This window comes from Pleurodeles waltl, chromosome 1_1, assembly GCF_031143425.1.
Source record: "Pleurodeles waltl isolate 20211129_DDA chromosome 1_1, aPleWal1.hap1.20221129, whole genome shotgun sequence".
NCBI lineage: Eukaryota > Metazoa > Chordata > Amphibia > Caudata > Salamandridae > Pleurodeles > Pleurodeles waltl.
In genome coordinates this window covers 983,180,581-983,198,284 of record NC_090436.1, presented here as the reverse complement: position 1 = coordinate 983,198,284, position 17,704 = coordinate 983,180,581, and the positions used below count along the sequence as shown (strand labels likewise).

At 47.1% G+C, this 17,704-nt stretch overlaps 1 protein-coding gene across 1 annotated transcript in view; it reads left to right on the top strand.

The window, feature by feature from the left end:
* Positions 1 to 17,704, top strand: part of LOC138290716 (ovochymase-2-like) — a 559,559-nt gene that overhangs the window by 431,322 nt on the left and 110,533 nt on the right. Inside the window, exon 22 of the mRNA XM_069230265.1 lies at positions 6,090 to 6,184. Coding sequence (XP_069086366.1) covers positions 6,090 to 6,184 — 95 coding nt within the window. The remainder of the gene's footprint in view (positions 1 to 6,089; positions 6,185 to 17,704) is intronic.

Below are 17,704 nucleotides of genomic sequence, written 5' to 3'. Positions count from 1 at the left end.
AATGGACCCAACTGGGCCTCTCCATGTGGGGAAGGTTGCAGGCGGGACGGATGGTCACAGTGCCGCGATTCACTTATATCTTGGGGCTTCTACCCCTTCAGATACCTCTCGCCACGCTACGGTCAATCGACGCTGCAATCAGATCCTTTGTGTGGGGTACTATGCGTCCACGGTTGGCGCCAGCCAAGTTAATAGCACGCAGATCTCACAGTGAAATGGGGCTCCCCTCTGTGGAGCATTATGCCCTAGCTCTCCACCTGTCCCCACTGGCCGCAACCCTGCCGACCCACGCGGAATCGCCCCTGTGGGTCTTAGTGGAGACGGAGCTACTGTCCCATGCTGGAGGCCTTGATGGGTTCTATCAAATGACCCCCGCACCCTCTAGTGATTTGAATCCGATACTGAAGGCGACACGTGTGGTGTGGCAAAGAGCTCATCATCTCTTGGGGGTTCATCCCTTCCTCCATGCCCAGGCACCCTTGTGGCACAATGATAGTCTGCGCATAGGTGAAACGGCTCTTAACTGTCCAGAATGGAGGGAAACTGGGATAGACCACCTAGCCCAGGTGCTGGAAGACGATAGGCTCAAACCCTTCACCAAGTTACAGGAGGAATTCCACCTTCATTCCAAACAAGAGTGGAGATACCTCCAACTCCAGCACTGTCTGTGCCAACACACAGACATTATCCGACGAGGACTCCAGATCTCACCCATAATAGCGTACATGAAGACATGGGGGAAACATAAAGAAGTAATGGCTCACCTGTACGAAGTCATTACAGGTCACCTATACTCACACCTTGTACTGGACAACTTACGCCTACAGTGGCAAACCCATCTCCAACAAGTCTTTGACGCGGAGGACTGGGCAGACATAGTGGACGCACTGGACAGAGGCACACGCAAAGCCCGTCTAAAATTATGCCTCTTCAAGACACTACACAACTGGTACTGGACACCGGCGAAACTACAGAGAGCTGGCCTCCTTTCGCACGCAATGTGCTGGCGTTGCACAGAAGCACACTGTGATTTGCTCCATGTACTCAGTGGCTGTCCGTCGGTCCGGCCTCTGTGGAAAGCTGTTGAGGACACCCTGTCGAACTCCATGTAGCTACCATCCCCCTTAGCCCCCTCCCTTATCATGCTGCATGACACAAACCCCCTTCAGGCCTTAACGCGGCCGCAAAAAAGGCTTTTACATACAGCTCTGGCAACAGCGAAAATATGTATTTGCGGTACTGGAGATCTGTCACCCCTCCCACGCCTGAGGAATGGATAGTGGCGATGACTAGTATAGCTCATAACGAAAGAATCATTTATAATCTTCAAGATCAGGTTGCTATCTTTACTCAGGTATGGTCCCCATTCCTCTGAGATGTTTTGGTCACGCCGCTGCCAATACCAATTTTCAGCTAACTTCTCACACCTTCGACCCCCCCCACCTACTCCGGCTTCCTTCTCTTTTCTTCTCCTCTTTATAACCCCCTCACCCTCTCCCTTCTGTCCCCTTTTTCCTTTTCTCCCCCTCTCCCCTACCTTGGGGATGCTATCACTGCTCACCTGATCTCTTCTCCCCCCCCTCTTTCCCCCACTCTTCCCCCACATATTTTATTCATTCCCTCTTCTGTTTCAGCGATATCAGCCCCCCTACCTTCTCCCCTCCCCATCTCTCTCTTTCTTCCTATTTATCTCTTTCTCCCACCTCTAGTCCCCACCCCCCCTTATTTCCCAACTTACCCTTTCCTTTTCTCTTTTTTCCTGTTCTTTCTCTTCTTCTCCTTCTTCACCCGGCAATTCCTGTACTGGCTGGGGATACTCCAATTACTTCTCCCTACATAGACCTTTATAGGCTCCCTTTTTGGGGCAACCGAGAGTCAAGTTCTGCTTTCCCCTGTCCTTGAATATTTCCTATCTGACTAGCACTGCCAGGGGGCAGAGCACGCTTGCGGAAAGCTAGCAGGGCCTCTGTCCATATAGACACTTGCTGATGGGGGAGACAGCGCCTAGGAACTCACTGATCACAGACTATAAACGGCGGACTCATCTTGGACTGTGACCCATCACATTGATTGATATCCCCTCTAGGGGCACGCTGGTCCAAAGCCTGTGCTAAATCTCTGTCCCTTCTTCCCCCCCCATCTATCACTCTATCATGATGGTTTCACCACTATCATTACTGCTGCCCCTCATTATTCCCACCTTTTCCTCTTTGTATCTTTCTCTGCTTCTTTCGGCACTGTGCGAATACACTGTAGAACGCGAGCATGTTTTGTTTATCCAGATTATTTTGAGTCGAAGTCTTTCATCTTATCGCTTATGGATAACAACATATGTAACCTGCAATCTGCTATCCCTTGTTTTTCTTTGTTTATTATTGTTGTATCATAATGTACTCATTGGCACTCTCAAACCAATAGAAAATTACAACACAGAAAAGAATGGTTACCCCCACTTTTGGCCTGTTTGTGAGTGTGTGTCAGTGTGTTTTTACTGTCTCACTGGGATCCTGCTAGCCAGGACCCCAGTGCTCATAGTTAAAACCCTATTTGTCGGTGTGTTTTGCTTGTCTCGCTGAGATCCTGCTAGCCAAGACCCCAGTGCTCATAGTTTGTGGCCTATGTGTGTGTTGTCAGTAGTGCTTAACCGTGTCACTGAAGGTCTGTTAACCAGAACTCCAGTGCTTATGCTCTCGCCACTTCCAAATTAGTCACTATAGGTTAGTGACTTCATATTCCAATTCCATTTGGCACACTGGACCCCCCTTATAAGTCCCTAGTATATGGTACCTAGGTACCCAGGGCATTGGGGTTCCAGGAGATCCTTATGGGCTACAGCATTTTCTTTGCCACCTAAAAGGAGCTCAGACAAACCCTTCTTCAAGACTGCCACTTCTGCCTGAGTAAAATAGTGCCCACACTATTTCACTGCCATTTTCGCTGCACTTAAGGAACTTATAAGTCACCTATATGTCTAACCTTCATTTATGAAGGCTAAGTGCAAAGTTACTAAGTGTGAGGGCAACCTTGCACTAGCAAAGGTGCTCCCACGCTGTCCAGAGCCAATTCCGCGGACTTCGTGAGTGCAGGGATACCATTAAACACGTGCACTACATATAGGTCAATGCCTATATGTAGCTTCACAATGGTAACTTCGAATATGGCCATGTGAGGTGTCTAAGATCATGGAATTGTCCCCCCATTCCAAATATGGAATTGGGGGGGCCAATCCCATGCATCATGGGGGCTCCACCATGGACCCCCAGTACAGCCAAACCAGCTCTCTGAGGTTTGCACTGCTGCCACCTCACAGACAGGTTTCTGTCCTCCTGGGGTCTGAGCAGCTCAGTCCGTGGAAGGCAGAACAATGCATTTCCTTTGGGAGGAGGGTGTTACACCCTCTCCCTTTGGAAATAGGTGTTACAGGCCTGGGAGGGGTAGCCTCACTTACTTGATCTGCACTGACTCGTGACAGCTGAGACTGGCTGCCGGCACCACAGCTGCCTGGTGGGCTCCAGTCGGGTCCTCCCGCTTACATGATGTGCAGCAGTGATCGATCCCCCTCATGCCCACAGCCCCCCACTGCCGTGTGAGTGACGAGGTCGGAGGAAATCCAGTGCGCACTTCTTGCCCAAACTAAAGCGCAGCCAAAACTTTATGAAATGCCATCCGCTTGCACCGCGGGTGGCAGGTGAGAGCAGGACGGACCTGTGACTCACCCCCGATTTAGCCTCTAACTGAGTCTCTCACTCTAAAAGTCTGTACTAGTCAAGCAATAATTCGGCACACACTGACTGCGACGTCAGTTATGCTTGTGTGTCGTCCCTGGGAGTGTATCTACATCTATATTCATTGTTGTAGCAGAGAGACTAGTGGCAGAGCTCTGAGCAGATCTTAATGTGCCAGCCACCCCCCTTAGACTGTCGGGAGAAGCGCACACAGCTCTCTGACACGGCAGCTCATGGTTATGATGGTGCACTTCAGCACTGCTTTGCTTGACAGCTGAGCAGCGCTATAATGCAAGATTAATGCATTTCAGTGCAGTGGTCCGGACCACCACACTGAAATGCGTTAGAGTAACGTGTGATGCGTGGTATTTGTCAGGGCTACTGCCGCCTCCTCCACCAAAGGGGCCAGCTGCATGTGAAAGATCGAGGGGTCTGTGATGGGGGGCATAGCGCCAGATGTTAATGGACGAGGCATGCGAATCTCGCTCATGTAACTTTCAGATGGGGTGAAAGTTGTACTTTTACTACCTTGGTAAAGTTTGAGATTGTGGCAGTGGGATTGGCTTCTGTGTGATTTTTGTTATGTACACAATAAATTATATAATAATGTGTGTCTTTTCCGCCGTCTAGTTCGTTTCAAAATCAATAAAGCATGTTATTCATGCCTTCAGAATTAAAGCCTTCTAAAATGTGTATGATTTTGCTAAAATGTTATTATTAATCAATTCAACGCGTTAGGCGCAAGGCAGCAACTGCTGCGTTCAAGCTTCCCATGTGCTCTGGTTTCCAGGGAAGGAAAGGACCCGCCCGTAATAGGAAAATACTTAGGGCCATATTTATACTCTATTTGCGCCGGATTTGCGTCGTTTTTTTTTACGCAAATTCGACGCAAAACGAACTCCATATTTATACTTTGGCGTTAGACGCATCTAGCGCCAAAGTTCATGGAGTTTGCGTCATTTTTTAGCGTGGACACCTTCCTTGCGTTAATGATATGCATATAAGTAGGCGTTCCCGTCTAAAAAATGACTCCGAGGCATGTGCGCCGTATTTATACTCCCGGGCAAAAATGACGCCCGGGAGTGGGCGGGTCAAAAAAAATTACGTCCAGCTGCTTTTGCGTCATTTTTTAGCGCCTGGTCAGGGCAGGCGTTAAGGGACCTGTGGGCTCGGAAGGAGCCCAGAGGTGCCCTCCCATGCCCCCAGGGACACCCCCTGCCACCCTTGCCCACCCCAGGAGGACGCCCAAGGATGGAGGGACCCATCCCAGGGAACTTAAGGTAAGTGCTGATAAGTATTTTTTTTTTTTTTTTGTGGCATAGGGGGCCTGATTTGTGCCCCCCTACATGCCACTATGCCCAATGACCATGCCCAGGGGACAAAAGTCCCTTGGGCATGGCCATTGGGCAAGGGGGCATGACTCCTGTCTTTGCTAAGACAGGAGTCATTTCAATGGGGGTTGGGAGTCCAAAAAAATGGCGCAAATCGGGTTGAGGCGAAAATTTTGCCTCAGCCTGACTTGCCCCATTTTTTGACGCCCAAGCTCCATTTTCCCCTACGCCGGCACTGCCTGGTGTAAGTCATTTTTTTTCACGCACACCAGGCAGCTCCGCCGGCTAACGCCAGCTAACGTCATTGAATAAATACGGCACCCGCATGACGCTTCAGAATGGCGTTAGCCGGCGTTAACTTTTTTGACGCACAACTGCGTTGGCGCAGTTGTGCGTCGAAAAGTATAAATATGGCCCTAATTGCGCTGATACAGGGAGATTAGCGTCTCCCTCTTTCTGTAATTTGCTTATGACATGCAGTGACATAGCTGTGATCACAAGTGAACCCGAAAGGGGTGTGTTATTAACCGCACCTGTGAGTTACCTACCAGACGCAGCAAATGCGTCTGATTTCTAGTCTTCCTCATTAAAATTACTTTTACACGTAGAACCGGTGCTTTCCCCAGCAAATTCTGCATGTGTCAGAACTTAATTGGATCCCCCCATAGTAAGCGCTATACAAATAATATAATTTAAAATTAAATTTCCCTCTTTACCCCCTGCACCCACCTCCTCCCCCGCCCGCCACCCACACCGCCGCTTGCAGTACAATTTTGCACATCTCAAAATTTCGGTCCTGGCGCCAACTCTTTCTTTCGCCTGGATGAAAATCTATCACTAAATTTGTGATGAGGATCATGTGACTTAAAAGCGACAGCCATTCATGCGATTTTTCCGTGTTTGTCAATTATGAAAGAAATTATACCCCCTGGTGGACATATTTCAAACATACGTCTTCTCTTTAAGGCAACTCAGTTCAGTTGGAGCAGGCTGTTTTTGCCGAATTTCTGTTTACGTTTTTTTTTTTTTGCAGAGTAGTAGTTTGACGATACTGCCATTCCAGCACAAATGTGGTGGCTCCCTCATCCATGAAGAGTGGATTATTCTGGCTGCACGCTGCTTGACGTCGTAAGATTTTTTTTCAATTCTTTTCACTGTCTCCCTTGATTTCCTAATTTTAATGTATAATGTAGAATACAATTATTTTTGCATTCCTTAGGACTGAAGACCTTAGAGTATGGAGCCAACATCACAGATGTCTTTGAGTAGCATAAAAGCACTCATAATGACATTTATTACCCTTTTGCCAAATGATTTGTATATACGTATATATAGCCAGTTTAGCGGGATTTCTGCATTAGCAAATTTAAAGGCCAATTTACTATGATTTTGCGTTGGGGGTTGAGTCTTGAGTCACTTTAGTGGCAGAGCCCAGATGCGAAATCATGTTTGGTATTTACTAAGCCACGTAAAGCTACTTTGCTGGCCGTGCATGGTTTAGTAAATAGAAACTGACGCAATACAATGCATAGCGCTGCCTCGTGTTACCTTTCGTTTGGAAGGTGTTCCGGGAGTGAAGTGTGGGCGTTCCCTTGCATCCACCCATCCGCTTTGGAGCATCGCCACATTTACTAAAGCTAGTAAACCTGGGTGTGCGTCAAAGTGCTACGCCTTACCCAGTGAGGCGTAGGAAGGAGAAATCTATTTATTGCTTCTCATAACTTGCTCTTGCTCTTGCTATGTGTGCTGCATTCTGCTGCACACAGAGAAAGAGGAAATGCCTGGCACGAGTCAGTCTCAAGTACACCAGCACAGGAAGAGAGCTGAAGAGTGCCATGTCTTGTGTTAATTTGTCTGTCAACGACTGTTCCCTTTGCTATTACAGTCTCTTTCATATCATGTGGTGGTATTTTCAGTGAGCTCGGGAGTTATCCTTTCTGATGATCAAGGCGCTCAGTGAGACTCCTGCAGAGCCCTTCATTGGTTCACTATATTACCAGCATCATAGGATCAAGTCAGCATTATTGGAAACCTAGCACCAGTAGTTGATCCCCAGTGATGTCACAACTGGGGACTGATATAAATCTAAGTGGGACTGCCATGGCTAAATCTATAGAAAACTGTGATCCACTTAGCAGTAAGATGCTTAAATGAATGTATCTACATAAAGGAGTGTCCATGCCGGGGTGTAACACAGGTCCCTACAGCCCCTGAGGTGCTGAGGGTTCCAAACTCTTCAGGGGTGTTGCACAAATGAGAATTTACCTAAAAAAACAAAAGAAGCATCTGGCAAAACAGGAATGGTTTGTTTAATTAAACATTACCAGGAGAGCAGTTATAGAACTGGGGTCTGAGAACTGTCTCTCATTGTACATCAGATGGAAGCTAGTTTTTTTATACATTTCTTTGAGTTCAATAAAACCATAAAACACATTTTTTCTTGATAAAAATGTGAACAGTTGTCAGGGAATCATAAATACACTTTCAGATAGTGGACGCAGGTGGGCCTTGACCTAGCGTGGACACAATGTGGGCCAGCAAGTATGTATCCAGATGTCTGGTCTGAGGGCGTGTGGTCACTGCATGTGCTGTGTTTGCTGTGTCCTGGTTGGCTAAGTGTACCTAACTACAAGTGATATCCAACTTTATGGTTTTTTGGGAATGCATGCATCCTTCTGGCCATGTGTGTTTTATTGGGGCCATTCTCCAGAGACCATTGTCGTGTTGCCTCATGTGTGGGATCTGGTCTAAGTTTTTCCTGTTTGTTTGTTTGGCTGCCGGCTAAGTGTTACCCCACCTGTGACCTGTCAGTCATTAAACTCAGGCCTAGGTCTCAGAGCCTGCCTGACTATGTGCCTTTGTGCTAGGGCTGACAGAGAGTTCACAACAGAGGAGTCTAACATGGTGATGCAACTTTGTTCGTTTATGAAAACGTATTGCTGTGCATATCAACATCGATTGATTTAATATTAACATTCTGCCCTCTGCTTGAATTTTCAACTACACCATCAAACCCACACGTCATGACAGTCACATTGTTGGTACCTTGTTGTCCCAACTCCCTCACTACTTGTACTCTACCTGATTTGGTAGGGAGCCACACAAAACAGTAATGCACAGAAAATGGGCAACAATGACGTGCACAGCCCAGTCAGCCACTAGGGGAGCCAGGAGAACCAGTTTGTGAACAAATCCTGCTCAGGGGCACCTCCCTCTTCAAGCATGTCCTTCTGTAGTCGGTGCAATGCTTGAATGGCAAGTGTCAGAGTTCCATTGTCCATGTCATTGCCAGGTATAAAACTGCAGCAGGATGCACTGATCTTGTCTCACACCCCACCCTCCATTGCCGTCTTGAAGTCCAACACATACCGATAATGCATCATCATCAGGCGTGGGGTGGGTGGGTAGGTGGGGTGTAATTTAAGGTTCTTCCTTGATTGCACTGAGGCCGAGCTAAGTACTCTTCATCATTTTGAGCACAGGTTTATTTGCAACCAGTGGGCATTCACTTTTGTCTGCAAGGTGAAGAAAGGTATGGACCCTCCCTCCAATACTCGGGCATCAGTGACCATTCTAAACTCTTCGAAAATGTCCTTGTACTGAGACCAACCAAAATAATCAGCAGTTCTTTTTCTTTGAGCCTGATGCAACTGTTATGTTTTCTTTTTTAGTGGATGTTTGTATAGTTCAGACAGATCTTCTCTGGGGTTGACCAGAGTTGGGGTGTGTATGGTGAGGGAGCACAGGCCACACCATCCAAGGTTGAGCTGGGAGCAAGCAAACTCACTGCACTGCCAGTAGGTGTCCATCAGCGTGGAGGTACCCCATTACATGCCCAGAATATGCAGTATTGTGCCACAATTCTCATTTGTGCCCAGTGGAATGGTTCCTTTGCCTCTGAATACAATGTGAGTTTCTGTCCAATTAGGGGTTGCCCCTCCCCTTCTATCAATGTGTGCCTACTATCTAAGTGTCCCAGATCTACTGACAGGAGGTCTGGGGTCCATTTGTTATTAACAAAGACAGCCCCAGACACGCTAAGGGCCTCCCTAGAAACATAGATGAAAGAAAGAGCGGATGTGTTTGTGCTCTAGTGAAGTGGTTTAACTATCTCCAGGAACCTCTTCTCATGAAAATCTCGTGGTTAAACGGTGTAGTCCCCCATAGCTCCCTTCCTGTGCATCCTGTCAAGCTCAGTTTTGATGTCGCTAGGCTAAGTGAGAAGGTACAGTGCTGTAGGATTGGTCTCATAGCAGGTCAGATTTGCTACTACTCTATGGGGCTCTATTCTATTAGGTTGCATTTTTGCCCTAATTCTATACAGGTACAGATGGAGGAGGCATTTTGCTTTTTCAGGGGCTACCTTTTGCCATAAGTAAAGTCTGTCTGCAAATACTGCATGTGGTATCAGCGAACAGACATAACATGCCCGGCTGATGTCTTGGAGTCACTGTAAGTCATATGCTGATAACGCATGTTGTGTAGAAGAGCACTGTGTAGTGCATGTGGGAAGCTAGTGTTGGGTGGGGTGTAATTTAAGGTGACATGAGAGAGGTCCCTTACCAAGTGTGGTGACATTTTTTGATTTGACTCCATTAGACTAGACTTTTCTTAAGAACTGCATGGATGGAGTAGCATCCCTGGCAAACAGAGCATGTATAAATGCATAAAATCACATAACTTAGAAAACATTATAGGTCTTGAAATGCTTCTGGCAGAGTTGGCCATGGCCTCCTGGATGGGGGTTCCTTGGTCGGAAAACAGTTCAAAAAAGTTTGTGGGGCAAGCTATGGTTCGTTATCCCGTTGGGGGTATAGATGTGAAAAGTCTTTGTGGTGATTTGTGGCTCTTGATTCTGTGGGTTGGATAAGTTCTTTGCAGCACTTTGTGGCTCTTTATTCTGCTGGGGGTGCTGGTGCAGCTGCTGAGAAGGCAGTGGTCTGCTGTAGAAGTGGTGCACTTAGTGGCTTGGCTGCAGACCTGCTAGGCAAGAGCTACGGTTGGTTGTTATGAAACAACATTACACTATTGCATGTTGCCAATTATTAATTGGACGAAAAAATAAATTTTTGGAGGTTTGCCATCAAATAATTGAACCTCTGACTGCATTTGATAAGTGTATAGTTCCTAGGGACTTTAATTTTCATTTGGAGAATGAGAGGGATAGCAACACCCACACCCTCTTGGATTTCATGTCCTGTTTTAGTTGGAGCCAAGAGATCAAAGCCACCACACATGCTGCTGGGCATATCCGGAAATGGGAACTTTTCCAATCAAGGGAATATTACCTTCTTTGGATGCCTGCAGTTAGATTGGTCTGATCACAGTTGTAATAATGAGGCAAGATTCAGTGAATTTGAACAGGTCCTTTATTGGAGAGCATCTCACCCATGTATCCAGCTTCCTAGCATCCATCAACTGTCCACAGTGTCCCCGCCGAACCTCCAGAATCTGGAACATGCCTTCATTGTACATTCTCCCTTCCCTTCATTAGAACACTAAGCTACTCTAAACTAAGCATGATAATATTTACAAGTTACCACAACAGTCTTGTCCTTTTTGAATCAGGCGAGAAGAGGAAAAGGAACCTAGGCAGAACACCTCCAACAATAGCAGGAACTGGTGCAAAATAAAGGAGCAGGATTTTTTTCTTAGCCCTTGATAAACATCGGGAAAGGCTATTGGGGGGCCAGGGGCCATGGGTGGAGAAATTTGATCAGTGGGTCAAGGCAGCGGTCGAAGAAGTGGCCCGCTGAGGAAAGTGAGATCTATCACTAACAAAAGAGTCTCAGCCCTGAGGTACAATGAGGAGATCCAGGAGCTCCAAAGATTATGTACGAGGAAGGAACATAGATGGAAACTGGATCTAGGACCGGCAGAGAAGGTGAAGCTCAGAGATGTATGGCACAATTACAAACTGGCCATAAAAGATGCCAAAATAGGGTTTTTATATGCAGAAGATTAGGGCCACAGCAAATGTCTCTAAATAATTGTTTAAAGTGCTGAGCTCCTTAGCCGAACCCCTATATTTCAAGAGATTGAGAATTCGCAAACATTTTGAAGCAAGGTTGAGGGTTCTTTAAATATAACATTTTGAAGATCTATTCAAAATTCCCTGCTATCCCCATAGAGCCTTTTAAGCAGAAGCTGATGTAGATTGTGGGGTGGATAGGGGGCTGATTCTGGCAAAGTTTGCTCCTCTGCCGGCTGACAAGATTAAATTCCTTATTAAAGGGATCAATTCAGGCTCACCGGACGATCTTGGTCCGCCAAGGGTGTTACAGATGGCCATGGAACTCATCGTGGAGGTACTGGAGATGGTGTATGCAAAGGTGTTGGAATCGGGAGTGTTTCCTATAACTTGGAAAGAGACTATAGTAATACCTTTGAAAAAAAGAAACATGGTTGTGAATTACTGAATTTATCGGCAGCCCTAATGCCATCTCACCCCAGCTTATGGTACAATGGTTGTATCAGGTAGGACTGAGGGGCACGGGTCTTGAAATACTTGAGATTTTTATATGGTAGATCAATCACGGTTAGCTGTGACGACATTAGAGCAGCCCTGTTTCAGCTTCCCTATGGAGTTCCCTAGGGATCGTCCTTCAGTCCGACCAGGCAAAATTTGTTTGCTCTTTTGGTTTCCAAGTGCCCTCGTATGTAGACGACAGGCAGCTTATTGTTTCTATTAGAGATGATTGGGAAGCAGTAGCAGACAGATTCCAAGGTTGCATGAGGGAAGTTTGCCAGTGAATGAGTCAGACTGGCTGAAAATAAATGGGGATAAGACTGAGATTTTGATATTTGGGGCAAATATGTCTTTCTGGAGCAACCATTGGTGGCCCCATTCCTGTGGAACTCTGCCGATATTCGTCACAGCGGCTAAGAAATTGGGGGCTATGTTCGACTCTTACCTGACTTTTGATTTGCAGGTTTACAGAATAACGAGTGCATGTTTGTGGTTGGTTAAACTCTTAAAAAAGGTTCTGCCTTTCATACCCTTAGTCTTCAGAGGGACAGTGGTCCTAGCACTTATTATATCAAGACTGGATTATTGCAATGCCTTGTACTTAATTTTAAATCCATTCTCTCTGAACAAGCTTCAGCTTGTTCAGAACGCAGCTGACCAGCTGGTGCTCATTTTTCCCAAGTTTTTTTCTGTTAGGTTGGGCCTTAGGAAGCTACACTGGCTGCCTATTAGGAAATGTATCTCCTTCAAAGCTCTGTGTCTGACCCATTAAGTTCTCCACTCCCAGGGCTCAGGACATTTGCAAGGCGTTCTTAAGTGGTACTCTCTGTGCTGCCCTTTAGGATTTGCAGACCTCCGGCTGGCACTGGTACCTGATTGCAAGAAAGCTAAATGGGGTGATCGTGCCTTTTCAGTGGCTGCAGCTAAGCTCTAGAATTCTTTGCCAGTCCAGATCAGAGCAATTAATTCACCATTACTGTTTTGTAAGCAACTCAAAATCTGGCTTTTCTCACGGTAGCTTTCTGTATGGGTGTGCTTGGTTCTCTCACTCCGTTTAGCGCTTGAAGACCCCTGGTCTGAATGCACTATAGAAGTACCCTAAATGCAAATACAAATTAATTCCTGCATTTCCATGATTTTGGTGAGGCACCTGGTCTGCTCAGAACACCTGGTCTGAAAAAAAGGGTGTAGTTGGTTTTATTTTTAAGTGTCAATGGGCCTGCCCCCTCTCTGTGTTTTGACCAAGTGCACATCTGAGTCGTATGCTCTACAGGGGCTCTCGTACATGAGGGTCATTAAACTTTTTAGCTGGTTCCCTGTTGGTGTCACCTGCCCCCTAGTGCTGTAATGTACATATGGGGGTGCCATTATTGTGGGCAGTGTTTCTACCCTACACATGCACGGGGATGTAAAAGAGGAGGCGTTTCACACAACGTGACCATCCCAAGTGGAACCAGGTGACCTAACTACGCCCGTTTCTTGAGTCTTTCTTTGGGCTAACTTTAGGCTTCTTTGTTTCGTTTTTTTGGGCATTTCCCTAGACCTGTGAGCTTTACTTATTGTGACCTGGATGGGGTCGAAGAGCTGTTCGACGTTCCCTCTGTGCCCCTTATTTGTGGAGTTCGACACCGGGATTGGTGCTATCTTCAAACAGTGTGTGTGGCCTCGCAGCTTACCTGAATACTAGGCCTGTTGCTGGGGTGAGCTTATTTCTGTATTCTTCTCTGATCTGAGCTGCTATGGGTGCTTTGGACTCTCTTCCCCAGCAGCCCCCCTTCCTTGAACTATGTCCTTCTTGGGCCCACTGTTCCCGGCTGGTATTTGGAAGCTTAGAGGGAAAGGAGGGGGCAAAGACATTGCCGCATGGACAGTCTGGAGCAAGGCTGGGAACTCATTGGAGTTTGCCCAGATTAAGGGAACGGACTGGGATGGCTGGATGTCCTGGTGTACCCCCTCTACTTACTCAACGTCATGCAATGCTCTGTTGGAACGTATGCATGTGCTGTGAGTGTTATGAGGTCCTTGCTATCCCAAGCACTGAATACACCTGGCCCCGACTCTGGAGGACAGCTTTATTTTGGAACCAAAAGGGGGGGGCATTAGGGTGGAGGTCGCTAGAGGCACTTCCGCTGTTGGGACTGAAAGATATTTTGGTCCCGGCTGGGGGCTCGAGAAGGGGGACCTGCTCGCTTGGTGATTGGAACTTACACCCATTTGTTTGTGGGTGCAAGGGCCTGTAGTGCCTGCTTTTTAAGCAGTGGTTCGGGAGCTACCCTGCCCCTCTTTGTCAGTCTGCCCTCCTCCTGGGGTGTAGCAGACCACTCCTGCCCTGGGGGACCAGCAGCAGAGTGGGGCCTAGGCTCTGGCAGACACCTCCAAATGGCAAACTCTAGTGAGGAAACCCCACCGACAGCTGCACATCAACCCAGAATGGTGGATCCTAGTGAGGATACCTGGTCGACAGCTACACAGAAACCTTGAGTTTCCCCGGATGCAGGTAAAGGTCTTTGATGTTGACTCATTAGCCTTTCTGTTGAATTTTACGGTATGTAAGAAATGTATGCTTTGCATTATGGGCGTTAAGGCTTACTGCACATTTGCATTGTATGTCTCCTCCAATCAGTTAACCCTCCCTGCTGCGGCTGTGGCCCGATCCTTGTTGGGATGTGTTCCCTGTCTGTGGTTGCTGATGCCATGAGTTGGTCCAATTACCCGACCCCTGTTGCGGTGGTACAGCAGTGGACTGACTTCCATGCGGTTGAATATAACGTGTTGTCAGGATTCCTTGGGCTTGGTACTGTGCATGGAGATTTTGCGGGCCTGGCCTCGACTCACTGACTTCTGCTCATGGTGTGCCTTTAGTCGGCATCTGTCAGCCATGTAGCCCATTTTGTGGAAATAGAAGCAGTGTATGGGTATTGGCTGCTGCCAACCTCACTGGTTTCTATCATAAAGGCCATATTGGAACTCTCTGGGGTTTTGAGGTGGAGCTCCCTTCAGAACAGGTGCCATTTGTATACTTGCAGCCAATGTGACTCCCTCAAGGGCGGTCTTCCTCAGCTTATGTTGGACCAACATAGCGTTGTCCCTCTGGGCCTGTTCCTGTTTCTCCTTATCCTTTTCCCTTATGTGGAAGTGCAATGTGTGTTCATATCTCCCACCAGGGTTTAGTGTCTAACCCTACTACAATGTCCAAACCACTTTGTATTTCGGTGCGCAGCTACTTCTTGAGGATATTGTAAAAAGAGACAACATGAGGGCCTGTATCAGTCAATGGTTGGCCTGTCTCCTGTCCCCACCATTCTCTCATCCTGTCTAAAAACTCTGTGATGGTCTCCCCAGGTTTTATGGTTTCAACCATCAATCCTCCTACATCTGGGCAGTCGGGGAATATTTCCATCATGCTCTATATTGGTCAGCGTGATCGCTGGGATGCGAGTACGAGCGAACACCATGTTAGTCTGCGTGCCGATAATGCTACTTTCCAGACTCCTGACATCACCTATTGCTAGGGTTATGCCTGCAATGTTCTTCTCAAAGCATGAGATTCATTTCCCGGCCCCATTCAACAATAGTGTTCCTTGTCCACCTGAGCCCATCGCACATAGATGGTCCCTTATGTGCCCTTCTGTAGTAACAGGCATATTCTTGTTTCAGGCAGCTCCACTGGTTTTCCCACAACATAGCATTCCCATCTTCTCAGACACTCCTGCATGTAGGGGGAGTTCCATTTGAGATCTCTCCCTCCATACCGAGATGCAGTCTTCCGCAATCGCTATTTCTTCTGGTTCAAAGGATCCTTTGTTCGGCCAGGGTCTGTCATATTGAGCACTTCTGTAGGTCCAGCAGGCTGGCAGGTGGCAAAAGGGTCATGCAAATATTTTGCCTTCCTCTTGAGCTTCTATGTCTCTTGGTGATGATTTGTCAGTTCTGTCCATTCAGAGGGAGAAGAAGTCCTTGTCACTGCTCTCCTCATGCTCAAGCAAAGGTGCCATCTTGGTCATTCTGTGTCTAAGCTGGGTTTGCCACATGCTGCCTTGGGCCCCAATTTCCTGGTCAGCCTGTCTCCCTCTGTGGCGCTCTGATGAGGTGCAGACCCAGTCAAAAGCTTCCCTTCTGATTCTACTTAGGGTTCCTGTGTGACTGGGGCTCTGTGCCTACCCCTGCTCTCCTCAGGCAGAGGGTGTGCTGCTCTCCTCTCTTGTTGGGCCTCCAGGGCACAAGTTCTTGCTCTCTCCCTCCTCAGTACGCGCCTTTCCTCTGACTCCCATCTAAACGGCCTCTTTCACTCAGAGCTATGCACCGACCTTCTAAGTCGGGTAGCTCTTTGTGGTTTCCTCAGCTATCTGGGCATGACCTTCGGCTTCTTCCTCGCCGCCAGATCTCAGAGGACTTGAACCCCTTCCCTCGCTGTCTCGCTGTCCAAGACTGCTTTGAATCTCCCTTTCACTTGGGGTCACTCCCCAGAACCAGTGGGGACGTGTATCCTCCATGCCGCTGAGGCCCCGTCCAACAGGGGGTTGAGCTTTGGGGTGTTCAAGTGCTGGACTGGTGTGGTGCAGGGAGTGTCAGGGCCTGTTGCCCCGTTAGTCCACAATGCCTAGATCTAACAGCCTGTTGTTCAGTGGGGGACCCTTCAGCGCCCTCATCTGGCAGTTTAGTGTATGCAAAGGTGCGGCTAGCAGGCTTCGGAGAGACCACCTCCATACTTACATATGGCAGGGGAGGCGCAGACATCTTGCTTGCCGATGGCAGGTCAATGTTATCAGCCTGGAATTCCTCAAAGATGGCCCATAGTTCAACTAATGTTTCCCCTTTGTCCTTCTTTTGCCGTGTATTTTGTTTGTATGTATGTTCTTGTGTGTTCAATTATATTGGTGTCAAAGGTTCCCTGTTTGGGTCAGGGGAACGTGTGTGCCTTTTATGTGTATGTGTCTGCATAAGCTTTAAAGGGGTTTCCATGATGGGTTTGGGTAGTCTTTTAGGGGATAGTTACTCTTTTAGGTTTTCTTGGGGCTTTTTAAGTTATATGCGTTCTAACTTTTCTATTTTTATACGATTTTCTAAGTTTTACTCTGATAGCGGGGAAAAATGTACAAGCGTATTACTAGATCTATTCCTGTAATAACAAAATGTACACAAGGGAGTTACTGGACCTAATGTGGCAGGGGAGGATATACACATGGGGATTCCTGGGTCTAATTAGCTCAACATTGTTGACAGATGTATCAAAATAAACATTTAACAAACAAATGCATATGAAGAATCACAGTCATAAGAAAGTGAGCAATTGTTAACTCACGGCAAACTGGAATTTGGCAATAAAATACTGAGCTTTACTTTTGCATCAAATAACAATTTCTATGAATCACCAATAACCACAAAATGCATTAAATCATTGACAAAACAAAACATTCAACATTTAACAAAAACACAGTCACATTGATCTACCAGTATCAAAGTATCTAAATGACACCATTTCAACCAGCACAAGAGAAGCTGACTATGACCCAAGGATAAAGGGAATGGCCTGTCTGCCTTAGTCCAATCCTAGCGTACATTATCCTATGACCAAGGGAAGCTCTGCGCAGTGCGGGACTTGGGGAGCCTGATATTCTTGTCCATATCAGCTCAGGGGTGAAGATTTCAACAATTTATGTAGAGAAAAAAAGGAATCACTTGCAATGACCAGAGTCCTTACTTGGCAAAAACACAGGCCATGCCTAATCTCCTGGATCTCAATCGTTCTAATTCCCTAATGTCAAAATTCCCCCTTTGTTACACCCAGAGGTCCTACGTACCATCAGTGTCATGCCCAGCAATCCAAGCGAACACACCTCTCACTTCTTTCAAATACCACCAGTGTTATGAAACCGGCTGCACTGAGAAAACAGGTGAGCCAAGTAAGATAGAGATGTGGGCCCTATATCACACCCACAGCCTATGCATATCATCTGCATCACACCCAGCAGTTCAAGCGAAAGGCACTGTTAAGACTTTAAGGCGCACGTTCTTATAATCATGTCATAAGAAATGTTGAGAGGCGTGGATTCTTCTATTGCTAGTTGGACAGTAGCTGGCAGGAGGGAGGACACGATTCTCGGCAGGCTGTAAATAAAAGAAGGTAATGTCTAGCACCCAGCATCCTTGCTTATGATGACCACATTTGGCGACGAGGA